Here is a 27,988-nt window from a genome sequence, read left to right on the forward strand (position 1 = left end):
GATATATCTGTACTAAATAAAAACTGATGATATTTGAAAGATGCTAGAGCAACAACACAATATTCTGAAAACTAGTAAATAAGGAAAAGAAGAAAACATTTGCCATGTCTTTCTGTATAAACTGTATTTCAGAGTAGCCAAATAGTTAATGAGGCAAAAGTCTTCTTCACAGAATTATAGCTAATAAATGCAGAAGGAATAATAGAATATCACCATTTTGTACGCCCTAGTAAAATAAAATAATGACTCTGGACAAAAGTTATGAATAGGTACTATCAACTAAGTGATGGGGAACTTTATAATGGATGCATCAGATTGACAATACCTGAGTCAATCTCATGAAAAGAGGCAGACATTTTATGTCCCCAAATATAAGGTAACAGGAAGGACACAGCATCAGCTATGAAGGACTCTTCTCAAAAACTATCAGAATTTAATCAAGCTTTTGGATCAAACTAGCAATTACAAATTTAAAAAGAAATCTAAGAGACATAACACCCAAATACAACCTGTAAATTTTGGAGGGATACTGATTCAAACAAACAAACTATAAAAACACATTTATAAGATGACTGAAGAAATGAGAACACTCTTTTATTTGATGCCAAGAAATTATTTTAAACATTTCTTTAAGTGCAATAATGGTTTTGCAGATTTTTAAAAACAAAAGTCTTCCTGTATTAGAGATACTAAAAAAAGATTGGGGAGGAGGGTAATAGGTGAAATAAGGAGAAAAAACTTTGATAATTGTTGGCTAGATTATAGGTATATATGTGTTTACTATACTTTCAAATGTTTTAAACTTTTCTTTAAAGAAACAAAAAGTGGGTCCTAGATTGGTATTTCCCAAAAGGCCAGACACAAGGAAAATCTCTCTCAAAGAATAAACCTGAAGATCTTGGCAGAAATCAGAACATGAAAAAAAAAAAAGAGATGCACAGGGAGAAAAAAAGAAGAGGGTACACAGAAAGCACAAAATATAAGATAATGGATATAAACACAAATATATCAGCAATTACATTAAATATAAATGGACCAAATGCTCCAGTTAAAAGACAAAGAGTGCCCTAGAGAATGAAAAAGATAAATCCCACTGTACGTTGTCTACAATAGAAAAATTGAAAATACAAGGATAGAGAAAGTCTGCAAATAAAAGAATGGCAAAAGGTACACTTTGAAAATTTTAACCAAAAGAAAGCTGATGTCACAATATTAATATTAGACAAAACAGAGTTAAAAGCAAACAGCATTATTAGGATACAGAAGTCTTTTCATAATGATAAAAGCTTCAATTCACCAAATTAGCACTTTTAATTTGTAGGCATCTGTTCTCAAAACATGGGGTATGTCTGTTATAAACAGAAAAATTACTGGATTTAAAATCCAAAAGTCTGCCTTTAAACCGGAAAACTTAAAACTATTTGAGTTTTATGGTCACAATAATTTTAAATGTTTGCACTTGTCATCTTATTCTATATTTTTTGTTTTTGATGTTGCTTACTTTCTCCATTCCTTCATTTGCTATGTCGACTCTGGTTAACTTGCCTTTTTTTTTTGTAATAACCACATATAATCTCTAATTCCATTAGAAAGCAAATAAGTTTTTCAAAAACATTAGTATATAGGTATAGGTTTTTACAGAAAGACATTTTTTAAAATTTTGCTTTTCATTTATGTAAGATGCAGAATTTAACAATTACTTCCCCCACTGTCATTCTCCTTTTCCATATTTTATTAATAAATCTGGAGAACCAACTCACTCATCTGTTTGAAATGGACAGTTTTTAAAAACTCTAAGATTTAATTTTGTAAATATATTTATTATTTTGACTTGTTTCTATCATTTCAATAAGTTTCAAAGCTAATCTCCTATTACAACTTCCTTAATTTAGAGTTCTAAATTTTTACTCCCTTTCCTGTTGTTCAAGAACATATCACAAATAATTTATTCAAAAAGAGTAAGTAAAGAGTATATTTTCCAAGACTCTGTATTTTCTTAGAATATCTTCCTACTGTTACAAAAGACAGACTACTTGGGTCACTACATCTTCCCTGCAAAGCTCCGAAGAGGCTGTGGCGTTATTGTAGGATCATGAGTAATTTTAGGAAAAAAGCTTCAGAGCAGATTCTTATTTCCTTTTAGGTAAAATCTTTTGAAACTGGATACTTAACTCTTTAATTTTTGAAATATAAACTTTTTACCCCAATATGTTAACTTTTAAAATCCATTCTTTAATTTTGTCAAGAAAACAATGAGCTCACTTGCTGTGTCAAAAAGTCTTTATTAAGATCAGGAAAGATCTATTCTTATTGTTTATTATCTAGCCGAATTTACTGGTTACCTCTTTGAGAGCATCTTGTTATTTACAGGTGGAACTCTCATAAAATCCATACAGATAGTCCCTGGGTTAAGTAATATTTGACCCATAAATAAATTCCTCTTTACGCAAATTGTTCCTTAAATTACATATTTGCATTATTATGGAAACACATTATTGTACACTTTGTTAACGAGTACACAAATTCATAAGTTTCATGTTTCTCTTCCCATTGGTGTTCGCATTGCCTTGAAGTCACGTCATTTATGCTTTGATTTTCGTGTAGACACTTCTCCTAACAACTGTCCTTTAATGGAAAGATTTTCTTCTACTTAATTGACAACATTAATATTAAACTATTTTTTTCTGTTTTCTATAGTTCTTTTCACAGTTCCTAATTTGATTTCTTCTATTTATTTATACTTCAAACACAGATGCATTCAAGGCCAGTACTGGCTAACTGTTGGTATACTCAGTCAGTATCAGCTCCATCACTGACTGTTATGCTCCATCACTATGATCCTTCAAAGGATGCAGACATCCTATCTCACACAGGCCACAAATGGCAGACCTATACTATGGCATCGATTTTTAAAAATGAGGTAGGACACAATAATGAGAGAAATCCAAAGATTTAGAAGTAGTCGAATAATTGATGTAAATTGCTGTGAGAAAACTAACTTTTCTGACTACAGAGAATGGTTGATTCATTTAAACCTGAGAAAGTGATGAACTTCTTAGATAGTATTCTCAGTTCTTATACCTTACTGAAGAAACAGACAATTTTAGATAGTTTTGAAGGCCTTGAAGGAAACTTGAGGTGGTTTCCTGTGAGTCCAATCAGCACCACTTAATCAGAAGTCCTCAATTTGTGAACTTTATACAACATATACACAACATTATAGACAAGGGATCATTTTTTCCAAGGTTGTAATCAATGTCAATAATCCAAAAAATCAGCAGGAAATTTTCTGACTCTGTTGGCTGACAATCATTTTTAAATCAAACTGTCAACTTCCCATGAGTTTAACAACCTCAGAATCATAAATGTAAGGGATTTAAGATTGCTCTGTTCAGAGCCTTTAAAGACTGTGGTATGGAACCTGGTTTCTAGGGTCCTACAGGCCTTTCCTAAGAGGATTTCAGCTCCACGGTTTTGTGATGTTACTGAAACCTAAGAAAACAATTTCTAAGTCCATATCCTTGATCTTCTTTATTTCCAAATCATAATACATTATTCACCTTGCAGTAGTATAGCTTATGACAAGGGAATGGTGCTAGGACTGACTGGGGAAAGCAGTTGTAGCTACAGGTATGTAATTAAACTGTTTTATGGGAAACTACATGCGAAAGAAAATAAAAAATAACAAAGTACTACTATGATCGTTTCAACTTGCACCCCATGGCCGTTTCCCTCATTACTTGTTTTATTATCAGCAGTATGCTGGATTGCTGACTGTCCCAAACACACCTGGAAACAAATCAAACTGATAACATTTCACTTGCTTTACAAAAGAATGTTAAAACATACAACACTTTGCCCAAGTTCCCACACTTTCTAAATATTTGAGAATACCTAACGTTAGTCCATCTGCTTCCTTCTGAAATGAATTAAACTCAACTCCATTCTAGAAGCCATTCACTGATATTCTAAAGCTGTGTTCTTTAAACTGTGGTACGTACACTGGTGCATCTCTGTGACATGTTACCAACCTGCAGTGAAATAAAGCAAACCGACTCCATCTCAGAACACACTGTTTTAGCTAGTCTTTTTTTTTTTTTTCTTCCTAGCAAGAGTTTCTCACTGAAGAAAGCAGTGCATTAATCTACATTCTGGCAAAAGTGCCTCACCTCTTCTTGAATTAGTAACAAACTGTATGCAGATGAGTACTCAATAGAAATATCCTAAAGAATTCCAGAAAAAGATGTTCTCATCATTTTGCAATGGTCTCCAAAGAGAGGAAATTTCCCCTCCAGTTTAATACCTAACTGAAATTGCTACAGCTTCAATTTAATCCCACTCTCTTATCCTTTATGCTGTTGAGAACAGGTGTTTAAATAACATTTTTCCCTGTATATTTAAAAGGCGATCTCTCCTCCCCCTTTGGAGCCCTCTTGATAAACGAATTTTGAATAGAGTCAGTTGGGAAGTCCACCAACTTGTAATCATGTACTTCTAGTATAATAAACAACTCAAAACAAGTTAGTTACACTGAGTTCTTGTATCTCTCATTTATATAAGACATACGCCCACATACCATTTAATAACATCAAATTTATAATCAATGCTGTAGAGTCTCAATTTTCTTTTCAGAGTTTACAATCTACCATACTTAAAAAAAGACAGAATAGGTTAAAATGAAAATACAGCTAGTTTTTCTTTCAATTGTTAGTATCTGGGCCATTGGTTTACCATTAAGGAAAAACAGTGTAATTATAGTAAAAACAGACCTACTCAGATGCCACATGTTCTCTCTCTTCTGCGCCTGCCAACAGCTTAGGCCCTGCCTAGTCGGTTCCTTACCGTGTAACAGCAACGGTGTCAAAATTAAACACTACACACTGTGGGCGCGCAGGACAAGGACCATCACCAAACGTGCACAAGTGCTTCCTCAAACTCCACCTCTATTTAGTTCTTGCTGGGCTATGACTCTACTGCTGTTCAGTAAGATATTTATTGATGTTATTTTAAAAACACTGAAGTAAAATACTGCACAGGACTACAGGCAGACCTCGTTTTATTACACTTCACTTTATTACACCTCGCACATAATGTGTTTCTTTACAAACTGAAGGTCTGTGGCAACCCTGTGCGGAGCAAGCCTATCGGTGCCATTTTCCCCAGCAGCATTTGCTCACTTCGTGTCTCTGCGTCACAGTTTGGTAATTTTTGCAATATTTCATTTTCACTGTTATTATGTTTGCTATGGTATTCTATGATTGGTGCTCTTTGACGTTACGGTTGCATTTTCTAGCATTAAGGTATTTTTTACTTAAGGTATGTACATTGTGTTTTTAGACGTAATGCTATTGCACACTCAACAGACTACGGTTTAGTACAAACATCACTTTTATATGCACTGAGCAACCGAAAACTTCATGTGACTCTACTGCAATACCCACTTTACTGCAGTGGTCAGGAGCTGAATGTGCAGTCTCTCTGCGTTCTGCCTGCATTTCATTACCTGAATTTGTAAGTTTCTCATCTCAGTCTCCTAAACAGTCATTTCATAAATCAGAAAATAAATTGGAAAAGATACATTCTATTTCCTAACATTTAAATATAAATTTAGATAAATTTATCTGTTTATCTATCAAAGCCGACAGTTTTTAACATAACAGCCAAACATGAGCTCTAAATTAACTTGCTTATGGCAAAGGTAGTAAAGACTCAATAAGAAGCATAAAGAAAAGGTTTAAAAGGCAGGAACTGATAAATCAGAATAGAAAAGAGCAAGTTATATCCTTGAAAATATTCTTACAAATAAACAAGTCAAGCAATATATCTAAAGACAATGAGCCTCTAATTATTAGATTTTAGAAAGATCAGTAACATAACAATATTCTTCAAAAGTCCTCAATGGATGTGGAAACTAGATTGCAGAATAACAGAAAATTAATGAAAGCAGCAATCATACGTGCTATGTTTACGACGGCTGACAATAAAATGGAACAACAGTTCACTTAGTCCTTATCTCCAGTTCCAAACCTCCAATTATTTAAGAACTATCTCCACTTGGTATCTTACCTCAAACTCAACATATGGAAATGAACCAATTCTGAGTCCCACACCATGGCCCCCCTTCAACTTCATTGCTTATTTCAGTATCACTAATATTGTCCAAGTCAGTGTGATTCGAAACTTCGGCATTATCTTTTCAAATTTCTTCTCTTTAAAAATTCTCAATTGGCAAAGGTAGAACAGTGCACCCATATCCCACTGCCCATTTTTCACCTGTGAAAAAGATTTTGCCATATTTGATTCACATATTCATTTTTTTCTTTGCTGAGCTATTTCTAGGTAATCCTAGAGATCACGTAAATCCACCCTCCACACACATATTTTTTATGCTTTTTCTGTCTCTGCACCATCCTCCACACGGAGTCACTCATTAAATCCTACTCTTTATTCCCCAAAATACCTCACAGAATAACAAAAACCAAAAGATGCTAAAGTGTGTGGCAGACTGACTTTAAAATGTCCTCAATTTCTTCCTCCACTCCTGTATCCACACTCTCGCAATGAGACTCCCGTTAAGAAGTGGAGTGTAGCTCCCCATCCCTTGAATCCGGGCTGGCCTTATGGCTTGTTTTGGGCAGTACAATGTGGAGGAGATAAGAGTGAGCTAGTTCCAAGCCTAGGTCTTAAAACGTCTTCTTGTACAGTTTCCTTCTCTCTCTTTGGATCCCTGCTTCCTCTATGACAATAAGCTGGAGGATGAGAGATGATAAAGCAGAGCTGGGTGCACCCAGGTGGGGCCATTCTGCACGAGGTAGCACCCTGCCAGCTGACTGTGAATTCGTGAGCCCAGCCAAGATGAACCAGGCCAGCCCAGATCAGCAGAACCTTTCAGCTGATCCACAGATCTGTGAGCAAAAATAAATGCTTACTGCTGTGATGCACTGAGGCTTTGTGCTTGTCGTCAGCTGCATTACTGTGGCAACAAATAACTAATATGAAAATGGGTACTAGCGAAACTTAAAATATGTGGCACTGACTTTGGGACCGAAGTAACGGTTAGCTACAATTACAGAGGCAAGAAAAATAATGCAGAAACTACAGGAGACTGAAAAAACAGTGACCCATGTTTTGTAGTGATAAACTTTTGGTCAGTATGCTTTCAAACAATAACTTAGAAGCAGTTAGACACTGTACCTAAGAAACTTTTGGACTCGAGCAAGCTAATTTCCTGGCAGAATGTTGGAAACGTCACCTGGTTGCTCCTAGCAAGGGTAGTAAGGTTTTGCAAGAAAGAGATGAGCTAAAGAAAGACCTGATCATTTCACAAGCAGAATTTAGAGGAACCAAGACTTCCTGGGGAGGAAAATAAAACTGCTTACAAAGATCTAATCAAGGGAGTGGCTGTAAATCCCTTTCTTAGATCTCCAAAGGAGTTAAGGGCAGTGTCTAAGTAGACATTCTCAGCTTGACAAAAAGGCTTTTAGGAAGTTAAAGGGCGTGATCCCACAGAATTCTGACCTCCAAATAGTAGTGATTCATTGAGAGAGTAGTCACGTCTCAAGAAACAATCGTGGGTGTGGGTTTCAGAGCATGGAATGGACTATATCAGACATACAGAATCCCCATAAAGTTTTACACTGAGTTTCACTGGCCAGAGAGCCACCAGCCCAGACCTGGCCTGGCCTTGTAACTTGCTTAGGCAGCAGAATGCAGTGAGGAAACAAGTGTGCCAATACAAGGGATCCTGCCACTTCTGCTCTCTTTCTTGGCCTCCTGCCTCCGCCATGAGAACAAGCCCAGGCTGTCCTGAGAGACCACGTGGAGCAGAGCAGAGCACAGCTGTCTGTTTTTTTCAACAAGATGGCAGAGCCAAGACAGACAGACGAACAACAGAAGATTTCTCTCATCCTATCCCGGTCGGTCACAGCCCCACCGCTACCACTGCCAGCACAGGAATTCAGGTTTGTATCTTGAGACATCGTGAGCACCTCCCCACTGCTCCCTGTGCCTCTAATTCTTCTACACGACCCTCCATCCAATATCACCATGCTCTTCATCATGTCAGTAAGTGCTGATTGTAGTAACAGTGACAATTTCATCCCTGCTTGGAAACCATCAATGGCTACCCAAATCCCTCCAGACATCAAAAGCCTTTCACACACATAACCTCTCCTCTCTTTACTATCTTTCCACAACTCTACTAGAGAATATCCAACCTCCTACTACTCTTTAAAATAACCTGTTCATCCCTGTTTCCGAGACTTGATTCATGATGTACTCTCCTACTAAGAGGGTCTTTCACCTTATCCTCTGCCTATCAATCTTATCCATACCTTGATCCTATCCCTCCATTATGCTTTTCCTAACGTACGAGCCCAGAAAGATATCTTCCTCTTCTGATTCCCGGAGCACTTTCTATATATACTTTTTGAGGAGTCAACATTTTGTGTTCCTACAACATTTTGTGTTTTGTGTATATATGTTTTATTTTCCCCACACACTGTTAGCTTTGAAAAAGCAGAAATTAGATCTTAAACATTTTCATTAAAATCCTCTCAATGCTCAGTACAAATTCATAAACACATGTTAAATATATCCAGCATTATCATTAAATCCATGTGAATATACTCAAATATATATTTAGAAATAAAATTTCTGAGAAAATAGTTGAACATAGCTCATTGTTTTCCTTATATATGGTGGAACAAAAATATGTAATTAAATTTAAATGAAAACTGTACAATTTATCTTATGCAAAATATATAATTTTCACATTAAAATACAAACCCTCTCTGAAATAAATCCACATTGTAGAACTTGTTTAGCTCCACGGAGAATTCTACCATTGCTTGAACTTCAGTCATTTTTAATTTATACTCAGAAGACAAATCTGGTAACAGCACCTTGGTTAAAGAAGGGAAAAAAAAAATCATGAGAAGCACAATAAAAATGCCAACTTACAAAATCACTAATATTAAACATATTTCAGAGTATGAAACATAGGCAGGAAATAAAAATGAAGCTAATTAATTCAGTGCTCCTAAGTTAGCCTGACTCGACTATATAGCACCAGAATCTATACTCACTAAACATACTTACTAATGAAATACTTACTAAATAGCACTACTCTAGAAGATACGCCCTGTTAGAATGCATTTTCTAAGATTTGTTTCCCTTCGTGACAACTATGTGATAATAAATAATATAGCAAATTGCTAAAAGTAAGTTCTGACTTTATCATAGATAAAACAGTAACTTTTGAAGAAAAAATTAAGCTACCTAATTATTCTCTTCTAGTTCTACATCGCATATAAAGGCAACTTCAGAGTCAAAACAAAAGAATTAACAGTCTTTAATTCCCATTTAAATTCATGAAGCTTTTTCTCTGTCAGGTGAAGTTCTTAACTGACTGTTCATTTTTAAATTCAAAAAAAAATTTTCCCTCATTACAAAAGCCTAAAGTGTTCATTTTCAAGAGGTTAAAAAAAATAGACAAGCAAAAAAAATAAATAAATATTCACAATTCTATCCATTGAAATACATACTTTGGTATATATTCTTCATATGTGTGTACATTTGTACAATTTCTATAAAAGTAGGATCAAACTACATGTACATTTTATAACCTGTTTATTTTACTTTTTTGATGAACACCTAGTTAATAACTTTCATACTGTGAATGTTATAATTTAAGCAATCTCCTGCTGTTGGGTATTTCAGTGGTTTCCATCTTCACACTATTTCAAAAAGCATTATTACAATTATCCTTATCAGTGACACATGCTTTAAAAAGCAGTTTGGAGTAAGAGAGTGTTGAAAGACAATTCTGAGAGTCTTGTGTTTCTGCCATGTCTTGCAAGCAGAGGCACTGACTGCCTTTATTCCGGACTATTTTTCAAGGACATATGTTTAGCAAACAGTCTTAGGAGTCAGAGACAGTGTCTCACACTGGAATTAAGGGCAGCTCTGTTTACTGCGCCATGTAATAAAGTCTCCCCTGAGGCACAAGCCAGCAGGCTCATTGCCCATTATAAAAGATCTGGGTTCCTCAGTTCAGGGGTCCCCTCCATAACTCAACCTACTCTTACGCAGGGGGCCTCATACTCTAGCCACCGCTATTGCCATGCCTATAAACTATCATTTTCTCTGATCCAGGAATCTCATGTCTCCTGCCCACATCCATGGCGCTGCAGCAGGCTAACTTGTTACTTTGCACGTGGGATAAATTCTCAGACCCTTCAGTTCTTAAAATAGTTCTTCATAGAAATCTGGCAAATATTTTGATCTATTATGAATTAAATGCCATATTCTTACCTCTGCTGATCAAAACTTCATTTTAATATCATTAAATAACCAATGTTGTACTTCCAGTTACTGATTCTTGCTAAAAAAATATTGTTCCCCCTATGAGAAAGAAAAAATAACATCTCAAACAAAATAGCAGACATAAAAATGTCCATTTTCAGGAAACCTATGCTTCGTTAGTTACTTAGTATTTTCAATTTATCTAAAAGATCCATATCCTCCATAAGGCTTAGGAATAAGTTTTAGAGATGTTTTCATTCACAGTTTCACATATAAATATTAACTATTATATCTTTGTTATGATTCACTTGTATATACTTCAAAGTACAATAATAAAGGAGTACTTTCTGAGTCCAGTGATTCAGAAACAATCTTCATGAATACCCAAAACAGTATAAGCTTATTAATTTTTAAGATGTAAATTCACCATTTTAAATTATGTAATTCCGGAGTAATATTCCATTGTATATATGTACCACATCTTCTTTATCCATTCCTCTGTCGATGGACATTTAGGTTGCTTCCACGTACTGGCTATTGTAAATAGTGCTGCTATGAACATTGGGGTGCATGTGTCTTTTTGAATTATGGTTTTCTCTGGGTATATGCCCAGTAGTGGGATTGCTGGGTCATAAAAGGAACAAAATTGGGTCATTTTTAGAGATGTGGATGGAGACTGTCATACAGAGAAGTAAGTCAGAAAGAGAAAAACAAATATCGTATATTAATGCATATACGTGGAACCTAGAAAAATGGCATAGATGAACCTATTTGCAAAACAGAAATAGAGACACAGATGTAGAGAACAAATGTATGGACACCAAGGGTAGAAAGGTGGGGGTGGGAGGAATTGGGAGATTGGGATTGACACATATACACTATTGATACTATGTATAAAATAGATAACTAATGAGAACCTACTGTATAGCACAGGGAACTCTTCTTAATGCGCTGTGGTGACCTAAATGGGAAGGAAGTCCGAAAGGGAGGGGATGGATATATATATATATATACATATATATATATATATATGTATATATATATATATGTATATATATATGGTTGATTCATTTTGCTGTACAGTAGAAACTAACACAACATTGTAAAGCAACTATACTCCTATAAAAATTAATTAAAAAATATGTATTTCCCTTGGTGGAGTGATTTCTGAAACTTCACACACACACACAGATATGTGAAATGTGTGTATATACATACACACATATGCTATGAGCTATTTAAAATATTTTGACGAAAAAGGTTGCCTGGATATGCTATGGATAGTTTTTTCACACTCCAAATATTTATTGCTTAAATTTTAAAAAAGTCTTTCGCCCTTGGTATAATTATTTAGGTACTAAAAATGTTAAAGACCACATTCTCTCTTCATACATTTTTTTTCTTCTCTCCATCATACAGATATAGACTTTACCACGTTCCATAATTGTTATTTTAAACCTTAATAATCACATCAAAAGATTTTTACAGTAACTATTCCTAAGGAGATCAAAACGATACTACCTTTATATAAGATATGCCCCATCTCATGGAAGTAGCCTCTTCTCTAAGACAGCTTCTCCTGTACATATATTCTTGTGTGCAGGGTTCAGATCATGATCCAGCCCTGTGACTCAAGTTTGCTTAGGTCTCTATGCCTTAACTTACTCAGATATAAAACAGGTATTCATTCATTCAAACATTTATTGAACACTTACTATAAGCTAGGAAATGCAAGAGATCCAGGCATAGCTAAGTTCCCAACACCTCAAAGCGCTCACTAGCCACCAGGAAGAGATAAATATACATAAGTACAGCACAATGGTTAAAACAAGGCTGAGGATCTGAGCCCAGATCCAACATTCTGGTAGTTACCCCTCTAGTGTCTTCATTTCCTTCATGGAATATAGCATCCCTACCACCTAAATTAGTAGGCCTGTTATCTGGGGAAGAAATAAACTTTTTTCTCATTTAAGCCATTTTACTTTTGGATCCCTTTACAGCAGCCTTTTCCTTAACCCAGAAATTAATACCAAAATTAGAGTACTGCCACAACAAAATCCTAAAATATGTGGCAGTGGCTAAGTCACTGGGTAGCAGGCAACAGGGAAACATACTACTAGGATAACGGTGACCTGGTTATAATGGAGCAAAACATTCCATAAACTGTTGCCTACCCTAACTTACAGAACTTGGTGCCCATAAAAAACCCAGAACTTCAGGGAAAGTAGGTGAAAAGAACCACAATATTTGTGTGTGTCAGTGGTTCTCTGCTGCATTTACTCAGGCAAGAACTGGCCAGTTTGCAAGGTAAGATGGAAGGAAATATAGAGATGTGGGTCCTTAGTACCCGCATTATCAGGAGATAAGATTATTAGTACTTTTCTCAAAGACTTCTATTAAGACTTTATTTTTCAAAACAAACAAATTTGTATTGGTGCATAGTTGATTTACAATGTTGTATTAGCTTCAGGTGTACAGCAAAGTGATTCAGTTACATATATATATTCTTTTTCAGACTCTTTTCCGTTATACTTTATTACAAGACATTGAACATAGTTCCCTGTGCTATACAATAGGTCCTTGCTGTTTATCTATTTTATATATAGCAGTTTTTGTATCTCCTAATCCCAACCTCCTAATTTATCCCTCCCCCCTCTTTCCCCTTTGGTAACCATGAATTTGTTGTCTGTGAGCCTATTTCTGTTTCGTAAATAAGTTCACTTGTAACATTGTTTTTAGATTCCACATATAAGTGATACCATATGATATTTTTCTTCCTCTGTCTCACTTACTTCATTTAGCATGATAATCTCTAGGTCCATCCATGTTGCTGCAAATGGCATTATTTCATTCATTTTTTATGGCTGAGTAGTATTTCATTGTATATACATACCACATCTTCTTTATCCATTCATCTGTCAATGGATATTTAGGTCATTTCCATATCTTGGCTATTGTAAACAGTGCTACGATGAATACAGGAGTACATGTACCTTTTCAAATGATGGTTTTCTCCAGATATATTCCCAGGAGTGGGATTGCTGGATCATATGGTAATTCTATTTTTAGTTTTCTGAGGAACTTCCATACTGTTTTCCATAGTGGCTGCATCAACTTACATTCCCACCAACAGTTAGGAGGGTTCCCTTTTCTCCACACCCTCTCCAGCATTTGTTATTTGCAGATTTTTAATGATGGTCGTTCTGGCCGGTACAAGGTGGTACCTCATTGAGGTTTAGGTTTGCATTTCTCTAATAATTGGCGATGTTGAGCATCTTTTCATGTGTCTATTGGCCATCGCATGTCTTGTTTGGAGCAATGTCTACTTAGGTCTTCTGCCCATTTTTCTTTTTTCTTTTTTTTTTTTTTTAATTTATGGCTGTGTTGGATCTTCGTTTCTGTGCGAGGGCTTTCTCCAGTTGCGGCAAGCGGGGGCCACTCCTCATCGCGGCGCGCGGGCCTCTCACTATCGCGGCCCCCCCTGTTGCGGAGCACAGACTCCAGACGCGCAGGCTCAGCAATTGTGGCTCACGGGCCCAGCTGCTCCGCGGCATGTGGGATCTTCCCAGACCAGGGCTCGAACCCGTGTCCCCTGCATTGGCAGGCAGATTCTCAACCACTGCGCCACCGGGGAAGCCCTGCCCATTTTTCGATTGAGTTGTTTGTTTTTTTGTTGTTGAGTTGTATGAGCTGTATATTTTGGAAATTAAGCCCTTGTCAGTTGCATCATTTGCAAATATTTTCTCCCATTTTGTAGGTTTCCTTTTCTTTTTTTTTTTTTTATGGTTTCCTTTACTGTGCAGAAACTTGTTAAGTTTGATTAGGTCCCATTTATTTATTTTTGCTTTTATTTCCATTACTCTAGGAGATGGATCCAAAAAAAATATTGCTATGATTTATGTCAGAGTGTTCTGCCTACGTTTTCCTCTAGGAGTTTTATAGCATTCAGTCTTACATTTAGGTCTTTAATCCTAAATGTATATGGTGTTAGAGAATGTTCCAATTTCATTTTTTTTACATGCAGTTGTCCAGTTTTCACAGCACCACTTATTAAAGAGACTGTCTTTTCTCCCCTGTATATTCTTCCCTCTTTTGTCATAGATGAATTGACCATAAGAGTGTGGGTTTATTTATGGGCTTTCTATCCTGTTCCATCAATCTATGTGTCTGGTTTTGTGCCAATACCATACTGTTTTGATTACTGTAGCTCTGTAGTATAGTATGAAGTCAGGGAGTGTGATTCTTCCAGCTCTGCTCTTCTTTCTCAAGATTGTTTTGGATATTTGGGGTCTTTTGTGTTTCCATACAAGTCTTAAAATTTTTTGTTCTAGAGAACCCTAAAGATGCTACCAGAAAACTACTAGAGCTCATCAATAAATTCGGTAAAGTTGCAGGATACAAAATTAATATACAGAAGTCTGTTGCATTTCTACAGACTAACAATTAACTATCAGAAAGAGAAATTAAGGAAACAATCCCATTTACCATCACTTCAAATAGAATAAAATGCCTAGGAATAAACCTACCTAAGTTGGCAAAAGATCTGCACTCTGAAAACTACAAGATGCTGACAAAAGAAACTGAAGTCAACACAAACAGATGGAAAGATACACCTTGTTCGTGGATTGGACGTATCAATATTGTTAAAATAACCACACTACCCAAGGCAATCTACAGATTTAATGCAATCCCTATCAAATTACCAATGGCATTTTTCGCAGAACTTTTAAGACTTCTTGATGAAACGAAAGAATCTAGCGCTGTGGCTAAGATTATATTTTAGGGTGCTGCCATCCCACCCCCCCCAATGCCTGCTGTTTCAGATGGCTTCAAGACAGTGGCCATTAGAATGAGATAAAGTGGTCAGCGCACAGAGAGCAGTAAATAAGGCAGGCTTAAGAACTACACCAGGAAACAATTTTGCTATAGTCACTGGCACCAGAACGGAATGGAGACAAACATAAAAGACTCCTACTATATTTTTGAGAGAATTGTATTTGTCACAGAAATTATAAGCTAACCTACAAACACCTGTGACCATGTCACTTGCAGGATAGCAAGCCTGCAGTAGCAGGAAACTGACTATGAAAGCTATATACCTTCCAAAGTTGGGAAATTTTCCATACCAACTTCAGATGTGGTCATGGAGGTTAACATAAGGAAGAAACACCCAGACAGCAAAGACAGGGGTCATAGTGCAATGAATATAGGCATTCTTACCAGAAAGCAGAACTAAGGATAATAGATGCTACACCATTACTGCCCAGCATTACTCTCAACCAGAGACCTCTATGTGTCTCTCATTGTTTACTTACCCAAATGGAAAATTTTATTATTCTTTTCCTGTTTCTGATCCACCATGATATGTTCAGTGTATGTGGGAGGGGTAAGGGAGGAACAAATAACTGTTTTGTCTACAGGTCACTGGACTTGCGGATCTGACAGGAAGTACTGATCCCTTAGTTGGATTAGTGCAACGAGAGGATTGCACCTGGGTTGTCTCCTTTGGGGAAGGGAGCTGGAGTGTTTTCAATAGGTAGGATGAAGGATACACATGGATATTTGGTGCCGAACTGCAAGACTGTGGTCAACTACTTGTCACTTCTGTTTTCCTCTTCCTCACTGCTGAATGGTCACCCAGCCGGAGACTACGTCCCCGAACCACCCTTGAGGCAAGCGTGGCCAATCGATCCTTTCTGTGGACCGCAAACTGAAGTAATATATGCAATGTCTGCCTCATTTGTTTAAAAGGAAATTCTTTGCCCTGGACTTCATTGCTTCCCTTTTTTACAGGCCAGAATACCTTCTTAATAGTGACCCAGTATTGACCACACAGATTAGGACAAAACCTGAAGAATGGTAAACAGAAAGATGGAAAGATTCTGGATTCCTGAATGGTTTCATAGAGCACAGATGTCGAACTTACCTAGGCTGTTCAGACTTTTATGTCTTATAACTCTTTATTACAGCAACTGTACCTAACCTATACCCTAAGTAATACATCCCCCCTCCAGGCTATTTTCAAAGAGGAAGACAGATGATCCTTTATATTATGTATTACATATATTAATTAATAGTTATGTTATATAATTATATACAGTAAAAATATAAAATGCTATATAATGACATATATTATTTGAAAATAATTCAAATTGTCTCTCTTTGTTCTGATTCAAACCCCCAACGGCTTCCCACCACGTTCAGCAGTAGTGCCTTACAATGGATTGTATGACAACCTTAGAGAATCTAGATCTTCCATCACTTCTCTGTTCTCATCTCCTACCAGTCTGCCCACTCCAGTCACATGGTTTCCTTGCTATTCGCCACACACACCAAAGAGATTCCTGCTTCAGGGCATTTGCAGTGGTTCCCTGGAACACCCTTCCCTCCAGAATATCCAGATGACTCACTCTACTCCTCCTAGTCTTGATTCAAACGTTAACTTCTCAAATAGGCTTTTCTGAGCCACACCCTCTAAAACAGGACTCTCTCTCCTGACACACCCTATCTCTTTCCTCCTTTATTGTTTCTCCTCAGCACTAATCTCCATTTAACAAACCAAAGATCCTACTTAGTAGTCTTCATTCTTTCTCCCCAGTAAAATGTAAGCTTCATGAAGGCAGGAAATTCTGACTACTCAGTTCACAGCTGTACCCCACTGCCTGCCACACGGCAGGCACTTAATTTAAGATTTTAAGGAACACTTAATAAATTAGCTTTAAATATTCCATAAATATTAACTACTAGTATTTTTCTCCTATTTAAACCCAACCGACTTGAAAGGAATCATTACACTGATGTATTGAAAACAGTCTTGCACGAATAAACTTTTATGATAAAATTCCTTTACCAGTATAAGTCCAAGATCTGTTAGCAATTTCCTTCACTTTTCCTCTCACATCCTGCTGTGCTTTTTGTTCTTTTGTTGATGCCTAATTTTCCTCAATTCATCCCTTTTTACTGATTATTCCCTAAGTAGAAACATATGTGTACAGATATATACAGAGAAATACTGATAAATCTATTTTTCATTCCCCCCCAAAAAACAAAAAAGAATTATTTTTATTTTTATATGTTGGTAGAAGAAAAAAATTCAAAGGAGAAGAAACTAAAGGAAAAGAAGAGTAGGCAAAAAAGAAAGGAAAGAAAAATTCAGAGCGCTCTCAGAGTCCAGGGGGATCTGTGGGACCCTCTCCTCATAAACTGCTCTTCCCCATCACAGGGAGTCACTGCTACTAAGGTCCACACAATCCTTGCTGGCCCAGCACCATCAGAGGCTTCTAAGTTTCCAAGTAGATATTGAAAATGTTTTTCCTAAAGGTTTTCACCTAAATTTCTCCTAAATTTTAGATGTTGCCAGCTAGTTAAAAAACAAACACAGACAGAACAAAACCTGTGTAGTGAAAATCTAATTCCTCTACAGGAAAAATTCATTCAAAGTTTGCAATGTCTGACTTTCACAGATTCTCATGCCACTCAGTTCATCAGGTAAAGAATCTTTCATGAAACAGGGAAATCCTGGCCTGCCCGCTCTCAAGGAGGAAAGAAATTGAAGAGAGGAAGCCTTTCCTTTTACCCAGACGTGCCTGGGAGACTCTCCACTGCCAGGAACTCCCTGCACCACCGGAAGCTGTGAGCTTCACGGCCTCTTGCACAGTCTGCTAGACAGCTCATATCTGTCACTTTCATCTGCGCCTCTGAAGCTATGGGAACCCTGGCTTACCTGAGACTGTCCACTCTGCTCTCCTGGCCTTGGCAAAGTAGCCTAAACAGAATAACTTGAGAGGTCTGTTCAAGAAGAGTCCCTGCCTGGGCCATTTCCTAGGTCCCTAAGAAAGAACTGAGCTGCGTAAACTACAAACCTCAATCCAAAGATGCCACAGGGGAACCTCAAACAGGAACTGCCCCTGACACTAAGTGAGAAACTTACGCAGAAAGGCTCTTAGGTCTGAAGAGGGATTTCTCTGACAGTCAAACCCGACAATCCCCTGTAACATCTCAGGGAAAGGCAGCCCATTCCCAGAGGAACGCGGTCACCTGCAGACCGGAAGACGGCCTTGGCCCTCAAGAGTCGCTACATCCCACATGGCAGCCAGCAGCCACAATGGCTACTGAACAACAGAAATGCGACTAGTGTGACCAAGGAACTGAATTTAAAATTTTTAATTCGTTTACATTTACATCCAAACACTGAAGCAGCGTAGACATTTTTTTCATTAAACATAACTTGATTGTTTTCATGGGCTGTATTTTACTTTAACTGTTAAAGATGAGTGTACTAACTGAGATATACTGTAAATGTAAAGCACACACTGGGATTCAAAGACTTAGTACAGAAAAAGAATGTAAATAGCTCATTAATATGTTTTTTATATTGATCACATCTTGAAATAATATTTTGGATAAATTTTTATTTAATAAATTTTGGATTAAATAAAATATACTATACAAATTAATTTTATCAGTTTGTTTTTATTTTCTGAAATGTAGCTCCTAGGACATGTTTAATTACATGTATCTCACATATTTCTCCTGGATCTTAGTCTAGGAATGCCAAGCCAACTCCTTAATCACTAGAGTGCACAGTAACTGCCCCAGAAACAGTGCTGGGTGCATAAGCACTGTGCCTAGCTTCTAAGACCAGGGATTCTCACACCCATCGGATCAGCTGAGACCTACAGTATCCGCAAAGAGGAGTCCAGGAGTGGATACCTGGAAAAATGTGGGAGATGCTCCTGTACCACCAATACCCATCCTGAAACAATAGCTAAACATTTTGAGCTCAGCCTGAACTCCTGAGTGTTTCAGAAACCTAAAAGAGGACACAGAAATATCTGAAACTAAGAGGCACAGTTAGTTCAGAGGTTCCTTAAAAAAGACTAGAGACCACAGGCGATGATGAGATCCTTTCTCAGAAAGCAAAGAGCTAACAGTCTTGACTCTTGAACTATGAGCCCGAAATAGATGTTCTGAGGATATTCTTTCTCCTAAGGCCGAGGGTAAAGAAGCTGAACAAACTGGAGATTCCAGACACTCCCTTTGTCAACCTAAGAAATAAAGGCACCACTTTTATCAATTATGGCGCCAATGGCTCCAGCTTCTGAATTTCATTCCCAAGTCAGCAGTCATGGGACAAATGGGTTCAGAGCCTGTTATACTGACCGTCCAAATAATGATGCCCAATTGTACGCAGATGTTAGGTACAAAAGATACCACATAAGGTAAAAAATACCTATGGACCAACTTACCCTTAGAAAGGCTCCATGTTGGCAATCAGTACATCATTTCTCAATGAATAAAGCACATTCACTTTTTCTTCTAGCTTTAGAAAAAAAAAAAATCACTGGTTCTTCAGATGAACACTAGATAATGTAGTAAACTTGCACTGAGGGGCCATAGTGTACAAAAATCTATACATCTTTAAATGTTCACACTCAATGTAGTGAGATGCTCACATTATGATAGACACATAGGAAGTGATACCAAATGAAGGAACATCAAATTCAAGCCCAACCAGATGAGGGACTCACACTATGACAGCTATCTGGGGACTGAGACCGACATTTGGGATCTGGGCCCAGGGAAGGGAAGGGCATCAAACACGTACAGTTAAATTCAAGTTTGTTAAATAGGAATACGATGGGAACAAAGAAGTCCTCTAGATCTAGAAGGAGGCTAACTCAATCCATTTAATACTAGTCAATTTTGAGTCCATTTTTTTGGGCCTTCTCCCACGAATAAACAGGAAGCCCCAAAGAGGGGCACCCCAAGAAGCCTTCAGAATGCTGTTCTCATAACCTTGCGAATAATACAAGATTCCTGTAACCCTCAAGTTCTGTAGCAAACCAAGGAGAGTAGGAAGATGCGTCTCTTGGCGAAAGTACGCTCAGCCGCCACCTTTCCTAAGGACCACTCACCTAGGGCCCAGCAGAACTCCAGTCCGCAAGGGTCCGGCCCTCACAGTCTTTGAGCTAATCTCGACCAAGTCAAACCAGACAGCCATAAACTGAGAACAACCAGCCAGTGACGTCTGTACTAGTCTTGCACCTCTCACCCTGCTTTCTGGTGCAATTCTGGCCACCTAAGCCGGTTAAGTCTGCATTGCTTGGTTCAGTCTAAATATTGGCCTATGCTCTTGTTTCTTGATTTACATTCAGGTCCTTTTAGGACTGGCTGAGGCCTCGACACCCTGCCCAGCTCTGGAAGCTCCCTATTTCAGGGGCTAAGCATGCTAAGTCCCTGGATTACACCCTACTCTAAAACAGCCAAGCCACCCGGCACTCTCTTGACTCTGAGGATCACCACTACTCAGATGGCGTCTAAACTTCTTTTCGCCTCCACGATTATTTGCACACACAACACCCTTTCATCAGTGACATCTCTCATCTTAAAAGGTGACTATCAACGAAGATGAGCTTAAGAGACTCGCTAGAGTAAAGGGGACACGTAAAGTGAGGGAAATCACCGGTCTAGAACCTTTTGCTGCTACGCATGACTCATCAAATCGAACTCCTGGGCTTCCCTGGTGGCGCAGTGGTTGAGAATCTGCCTGCTAATGCAGGGGACACGGGTTCGAGCCCTGGTCTGGGAAGATCCCACATGCTGCGGAGCAACTGGGTCCGTGAGCCACAACTGCTAAGCCTGCGCGTCTGGAGCCTGTGCTCCGCAACAAGAGAGGCCGCGATAGTGAGAGGCCAGCGCACCGCGATGAAGAGTGGCCCCCGCTTGCTGCAACTGGAGAAAGCCCTCGCATGAAATGAAGACCCAACACAGCTAAAAATAAATAAATAAATAAAGTAGCTATTAATTTAAAAAAACGAACTCCTGAGGGCCACATACCGTACTGCACTAATTATAGAAATATTTAAGAAGAGAATAGAGTACTAAGTTCTTCTCTTCTGGGGAGAGGGTAAGAGGGAAATCCTCCAAAGGAAAGATAAGCAGAATAGCTTGATAGACAAATTATATTTTAAAAAGCTATACGTTTCCCTGTTGATACCAAATATAGACCAAATGGCAATATCAAATACAAACCAAATATGAACACTCAAAACTTTTTGGATTACTTACTCTTATACCAGTAGCTTTTATTACTGCAGCTAATTCTCATAAAAATCTGAAAGCGCTATTATTACTCCATTTTACAGGTGAAGAAACTAAGGAGCAAAAAGTTTACATAACTTAGCCAAGGTCACACAGTTAGAAAACAATGAAAAGGACAAATACCTCAAAAGTGTCAAACTTCATGGCCTATATTTAAACTTGTATAATTCTAAAGTCCACACCTTGTTTTAGGAAATAGATTCAGTAGTCATCAAGCCATGAGATAAATATGCCCCTACTACAAGAAAACCTGAAATCAGAATGCAATATTGATGAAAAAATTACACTTGATAAATTAACTATATTCAATTTTCCATGTAATTAACATTATTCCCTAATCATGAAATCTTCAAATTCCTCACACCCACAAATACAAAATCTGAAGTTTAAAGGCATTGCTATCTTCTGATTTCTTAAAAATTTGGGTTTAAACAGTTGTGTCTAATAAAAGAGAAATATATTATTATTACTCATCTTAGAACTGACACTTAGATTAAGAAGCACTCTCAGAACATTGTTAATTTTGGATAACTGTATTAATATGATAGAAAATCCATAGAAAAAATAATTTTTAAACATAATGTAGAAAGAACGTTAGTAACTTCTGAGAGTATTTCGATGATTGACTTACTACATGAATGAAGTAAAGAAACTGAGAAACAACTTTTCTTGCTCATTATGGGACACTTGGTAAAAGATACTTTTGACGTTACATGGAAAATCGGATTTAATTTATTAAGAGCAGTTCATATAAACTTTTCAGTTGTATATGCCACAAAACAAACCTGCCAGTAACATAATAGAGAACGCCTTTGAATATATCATGTTATTATATATCTTAAAAATCCCAGAATAGCCCGAAGTACCAAAACTAGTTACTCCTTTTAACATAAAGAGAAATTCAGAAAGAACCACAATCATTATCTATTACCTAGTTCAGGGATCTGCCCAACATTCTGAAAATATTTCATCTTACTAGTTATCTCAACAGAGAACAAAACTCAGAACCAGAACAGAAAGCACAATCCTCTCTCTGAAAAATATTCCAAGAAACTAACAATGTTTTATTAACAGCTTCTGCTTTCTTGCTTTCTTCAGTATACCGTTAACTTTGGTAACAGATCCAGGTAACCTGGATTCTAATTCAGACTCTCTAAGCCTCAGTTTTCTCAAATGGAAATAATATTTATAATTCCTAAGTCAAAAGGACCTGACACTTTTATATTTCCATTAAGAAAAAAGAGGTTGTTATTAAATTTAGCACATCATTGATAACCAAGTATGAACCTGTTAAAAGTGGCAATCTTTGAAAATAAAATGGTAAAACTCACTGTGAAGTCGTTTCACTCTATTTCCCTGAAAAATCTAGACCTACCAAACAACTTGTGCTCTCCAATTTTTCTGAAAATCCCCTGGGCCCATTAGGAACAACTTTTTTCTGTATTACCACTCTGCTTCTTACTCACATTCATTTCTAAACCTTCTTCCTGACAACTCAAGGAAAAAAAAAAACACGATACACTACTCACTTCAGATCTACATACTCCCATCTCCACCCATTTATTTAAATACACAATGAACATATCACAAAACTCACTTTTAAGCAGTTCTTTCTTACTTACTTTTTAAGCAGTTTTTTGATACTTTGAATCAAAGCAAAGGAAATCCTTGCCCTTTCTATCCCCTAAAGAACCTCCACTCTCAAGGGTCTACATCACAGCAAAGATAAAATATAAGACAACAGAAATTTATGGAAGTAACCAAAATCCTGTTAACTTTACTTTTTCAGTTTATGTAACTTTACATTTTCAGCAAACATACTGAATGCCGCAGTGGCTGTTTCACTGCATATGAACATTAAACTAGTCCACAGTTCATGGCACATGCTACTAAACTTTTCACATAAGTCTGAAATCTAAAAAAAACATCTAAATTGCAGTGATCTGGGATTTAAGCATTCAATTATACTCTTACGACATAGTCTAAAAGAGATAAAAATTAAGAGTCTATATTGCAATTTTTGCCTGTGGTGGCCCTAAGCATGTTTAAATGATTAGGGCTTACTTTGCTTTTGGAACATTAGTGCGTAGCCAGCCACCTGTTTACCCACGTATTACAGGGAGACACACCCGAGGTATAGAGGTTAAGCGACTTCTACAAACTAATGCCATGACTCATCATAAGAGTGTAGATCTTCTGATTTCTAGCCCTGTGCCCGCTGTCCGCCATGAATCTTTATTTTAATTTCTAAGAGCACAGAATCAACTCACTGTAAGTACCAACAGGAATTTGTAAGAATTTACTTTTTTAATGAATAGCTACCTAGAAATAGAAAGACTTGCCTTTGAAAGATGGGAAGACTTCCTTCTGAAGCAGCACTTATCTCTATTTGCATTGGAAAAATCATTTCTAAAATCTTAAAAGCTGAGGAGTTTATCACCGCCTACCATACACAATAACTGCTGGTTCTTCCAAAAGAGATGTGGTTTCACCACCTCAGACCCTAAACGTGTCTCCTTCTACTTTTACCTCTCATACACCTTCAAATAAGGAACGACACATTTTTGTCTTGGTGCTTCCCTTCTGTACAACAGAAACAGAAAAATTTAATTCCTACCTGACACAGACAACGTAAGGAAGAATTTACTGTTTGTGGACTGCTTTGAGATGCCAGAATGAAATACATAATGCAGTTGCTGTTAGGCCCTAGAATAAACGCAAACTTCACTGAGAGTGACTGCTTCCGCAGATGCCTTCAAAATAAGATCCTACAACATCGTTTACACAGAGAAGTTTTTTGTAAGCCAAATCTTGATCACCATGGAGGAAAAAACCTCCACAACTGTTTAGAAAGTTCTTTTACCCAATTCAAAAAGTTAGTACTTCTGTCCCCACATGTTTCTCCTTTAGTAAGGACACTAATTATGTAAGTTAGTAAAAACTATGCATTTATTACAGAGACCATCACAAAAACGATGCAATCAGTTGCAATAGCAAATGTATAAAATATCAAATTAATAACTAATTTTATTTTTTTTTAATTTGTTAAATTTCATTTAAGACTAGTTCTTGGACAACTGTATTTCCCGGAGGACAATAAAATCTCCAAATGTTAACCTTATGTTTGGAAGTCAGCCTTTATATTTTCATCAGCTCTGTCCTCAAGTGGCTTTTCTTGACATGTCAGGCAAACACAATTCTTAAAAATTAAAGCCTCTATCAGTAAGTGTAACAGGTTATTGCTACTGTCACTCTTTTGATGATACTTCCAGTCAGCGAAGAAAGAAAAGGAAGAGATTTTATTAAATTGTCAACTGAACTAAGTATACTGAGTGGATACCTGCTTTAGGTAGAAAGTAAAAGAGACTAGAACTCTTCAGAGATTTCATAAGAAGTAAAACGGATTGGCATTAAGAGCCTCGACCTATGCAAACAGAAAAAAGAAAAAGTTTTAGAGAAAAAAAAGATCAAGATTAGAGAGTAGAGAGGGGATCAGGATGGAGAAAGACTGGAGGACAGGGGCCGTCAGGCGGAGGCGATGCAGTAGGGACCGAGAGGGAAGGATTCAGGCAGCGAGAGGGGCGTAGAACGAACTCCAGCACGGAGCGATGCCAAAGCCAAACACGCCGTCGGAAACTCACACAAGAGAGAGAAGGTGAAGCACCGAAGGGGGTTAATGGGAAAAGCAGAGAGCCAAGGAGCAATGACAGAGGCGGCGGAGTAGGAAGCCTGGCCGGTGAGGGAAGAGCCGGCCCAGGGATGCACGGGGGGAGGGGGAGAGAGAAGTCCAGGCGCGCAAGGGGTACCCCGCCTCCCACGGGGGACCACCGGGGATGAAGAGCGGATCCGCGAGGGGGGCACGGGCGGGAGCGAGGCGCGAGGATGGGCAGAGGGCGAAGGGCAGTTGGGGGCGCAGGGGGGCGGGCAGGAGGAGTGAGGGGCGGGGGCCGGGGGGCCGGGGGCACGGGGTGGGGGGGGCAGGAGTGAGGGCACGGGCGACAGCGGCTCCGCACCCCGAGCGCGTCCGCACCGCCGTCCCCGCCGACCTTCAGCCGCCCGGCGCCGGCTCCCACCCGAGCGGCCGGTGAGGGCCGGAGCGGCGAGGGAGGACCGGGCGCAGAGGAGGCCGCTTCCCGCCGGGCCCGCGGGAAGGACAAGGAGGGGGTCGCGGGGGTCGCGAGCTGGGACGGGAGGACGTCGGCGGCTCACCTCTCGCCCGGCTCGGCCTCCGCCGCCGCCCGTCGGACGAAGGAGCCCGTGGTGTCGCTGCAAGAAGGCGGCCCCGCCCGGGTCAGCACCATCCCGCCGCGGGCCCCTCACATCGCCATCGTAGCCCCGCAACCTCCGCCGCGGAGAAGCCGGCTCGTCAATGCCGCCAGGCGAGCGGCCCAGCGCGGCCAGCGAGCATGCGCAGTCGCCCGGTCCCGAGGGAGCCCGGCCGGCTGCGCTACCTGGGAGCCACAGGTCCCGCCGCGCGGCCCCGCCCCCGTCCGGCCTCCCCTCTCCAAGCGAGGCTCCGCCCCCCGGCCTGCGCCCCGCCCCCCGCGCACTCCGAGCGCCCCGGCAGCCGCTCCAGCTCCAGAGCCTACTGAGATTTCGAGAGCTCTGTCCGCCCTATTGGGCTCCCGCTCCCAAGCTCCCGCGAGAACGGGAGGTTTGCGTCAATAAAAAGCGCGAGCGCTTTGGAAGTGCCCGGCTGCGGGTATGAGGAGGGTGAGTGCCTTGCGGTTGGCACCCAGCGGCGGGCGAGGAGAGGGAATGCGGGGACTTGAGTTGTATTTCTCACAGCGTCCTTCGTTCTTCTGTCTTGCTCACCTCCTTCCTGCGGTCCGGGATGAAGAGCCCGGTCCCCGCGCTGCTCACTCTGCGCAGCAGGAAGGGAAGGGACAGCTGCCGTTGGAGAGTCGGTTGCTGCATTTGAGGGGGGGGAGGTGTCCGTGTTGCTATGGTTACTGATCGGTTACTGATGCCCAAAAGGGCTGGAGGGCGAAGTGAGTGTACCTCTTAGGTTCCATGAACGGAGCCCGTGAAGGATAATCCTTCAGTGATCTACTTCACTCACCCCAGTTTATGAACCTAACCCAGAAGAACCTTTTGTGGTGCGGAAAGCTCAGTGTGTTACAAAAGCAAAGGTGAAAAGAAGGAAGTTGGGGCTGCGGCGGGTGTTTTACAACTGAGGGGAGTGGATAGTGGTGAGGGTGTATAACAATATGAGTGTGCTTAATAGCGCTGAACTGCACTTTTAAAAGTGCTTAAAATGGGGGCGGGGGAGAGATAAATTAGGAGTTTGGGATTAGCATATACACACTACTATATATATAAAACAGATAAACAATAAGGACCTACTGTATAGCACAGGGAATTATACTCAATATTTAATAATAACCTGTAAAGGAAAAGAATCTGAAAAAGATATATATATAAATCTGAATCACTTTGCTGTGCACCTGAAACTAACACAACATTATAAGTCAACCATACTTCAACAAAAAAAATAAAAGTGATTAAAATGGTAAATTTTATGTATACCTTACCACAATAAAAATGAATTGGAAAGAAAATGCTTTGTGCACTGATTTGGGAATAAAACCGATGCCTTGTAGCTTAGACCAGCAGTGCCCAACCTTTTTGGCACCAGGGACCAGTTTCCTGGAAGACAATTTTTCCACGGACGGGGTGGGGGGGGGATGGTTTCGGGATGATTCAAGTGCATTAAATTTATTGTTCACTTTATTTCTATTATTACATTGTAATATATAATGCGATAATTATACAGCTCACCATAATGCAGAATCAGTGGGAGCCCTGAGCTTGTTTTCCTGCAACTAGATGGTCCCATCTGGGGGTGATGGGGACAGTGACACCCGACGTGTGTTGCTTATGTCCAGTCTACTCCGTAAGATGCAGCTTGTCACTTGCGACTCGCAGATCGGGTTTTGATATGAGTCTGCAAGCAATTTATTTATTATGGTCTCTGTGCAGTCAAACCTCTCTGCTAATGATAATTGTATTTGCAGCCACTCCCCAGCGCTAGCATCACCGCCTCAGCTCCACCTCAGATCATCAGGCGTTAGATTCTGATAAGGAGCGTGCATCCTAGATCCCTTGAATGCGCAGTTCACAGTAGGGTTCGAGCTCCTATGAGAATCTAATGCCACCGCTGATCTGACAGGAGGCGGAGCTCAGGCGGTAATGCGAGCCATGGGGAGCGGCTGTAAATACAGACAAAGCTTCACTTGCCGGCCCGCTGCTCACCTCCTGCTGTGCGGCCTGGTTACTAACAGGCCACTGACCGGTGCCAGTCTGTGGCCCAAGAGTTGGGAACCCCTGGCCTAGACCATTTGGGGGACAGGTTTTGAATATAATTTAACCTCTGGGGTTTCTTTGTGTTACTATGTGTTGTTAACATGACTGTAAGCGCCTTGTTACCCTACAATAACCAGTATATTAGCATTTGCATGAATGGCTTGCTTTCCTGGTTCCTAATCTCTGTCTTTTTAAAAAATGGCCAAATAGCATTTTACTATCCTTACACGTAAAGGTTTTTTTGTTTTGTGATTTGAATTGTAGCCTCACAACT

The 27,988-nt window shown here is 39.3% G+C and overlaps 1 protein-coding gene across 10 annotated transcripts in view; it reads right to left on the bottom strand.

Annotated features, from left to right (window-relative positions):
- The window catches only part of FAM135A (family with sequence similarity 135 member A), a 120,501-nt gene extending 94,746 nt beyond the window's left edge, over positions 1-25,755 (bottom strand). For 9 of the 10 annotated variants that reach the window (XM_036871253.1, XM_036871256.1, XM_036871252.1 and 6 more), the window contains exons 1-3: positions 25,618-25,755; positions 10,315-10,404; positions 8,788-8,903 (exon numbers count right to left, since the gene is read on the bottom strand). In XM_036871253.1, coding sequence (XP_036727148.1) covers positions 8,788-8,809 — 22 coding nt within the window. In that variant the 5' untranslated portion in view covers positions 8,810-8,903; positions 10,315-10,404; positions 25,618-25,755. The remainder of the gene's footprint in view (positions 1-8,787; positions 8,904-10,314; positions 10,405-25,617) is intronic. The other variant, XM_036871251.1, reaches the window with a different exon arrangement.
- Between the last annotated feature and the right edge of the window lie 2,233 nt (positions 25,756-27,988).

This window comes from Balaenoptera musculus, chromosome 12 (genome assembly GCF_009873245.2).
Source record: "Balaenoptera musculus isolate JJ_BM4_2016_0621 chromosome 12, mBalMus1.pri.v3, whole genome shotgun sequence".
Classification (NCBI taxonomy): Eukaryota; Metazoa; Chordata; class Mammalia; order Artiodactyla; family Balaenopteridae; genus Balaenoptera; species Balaenoptera musculus.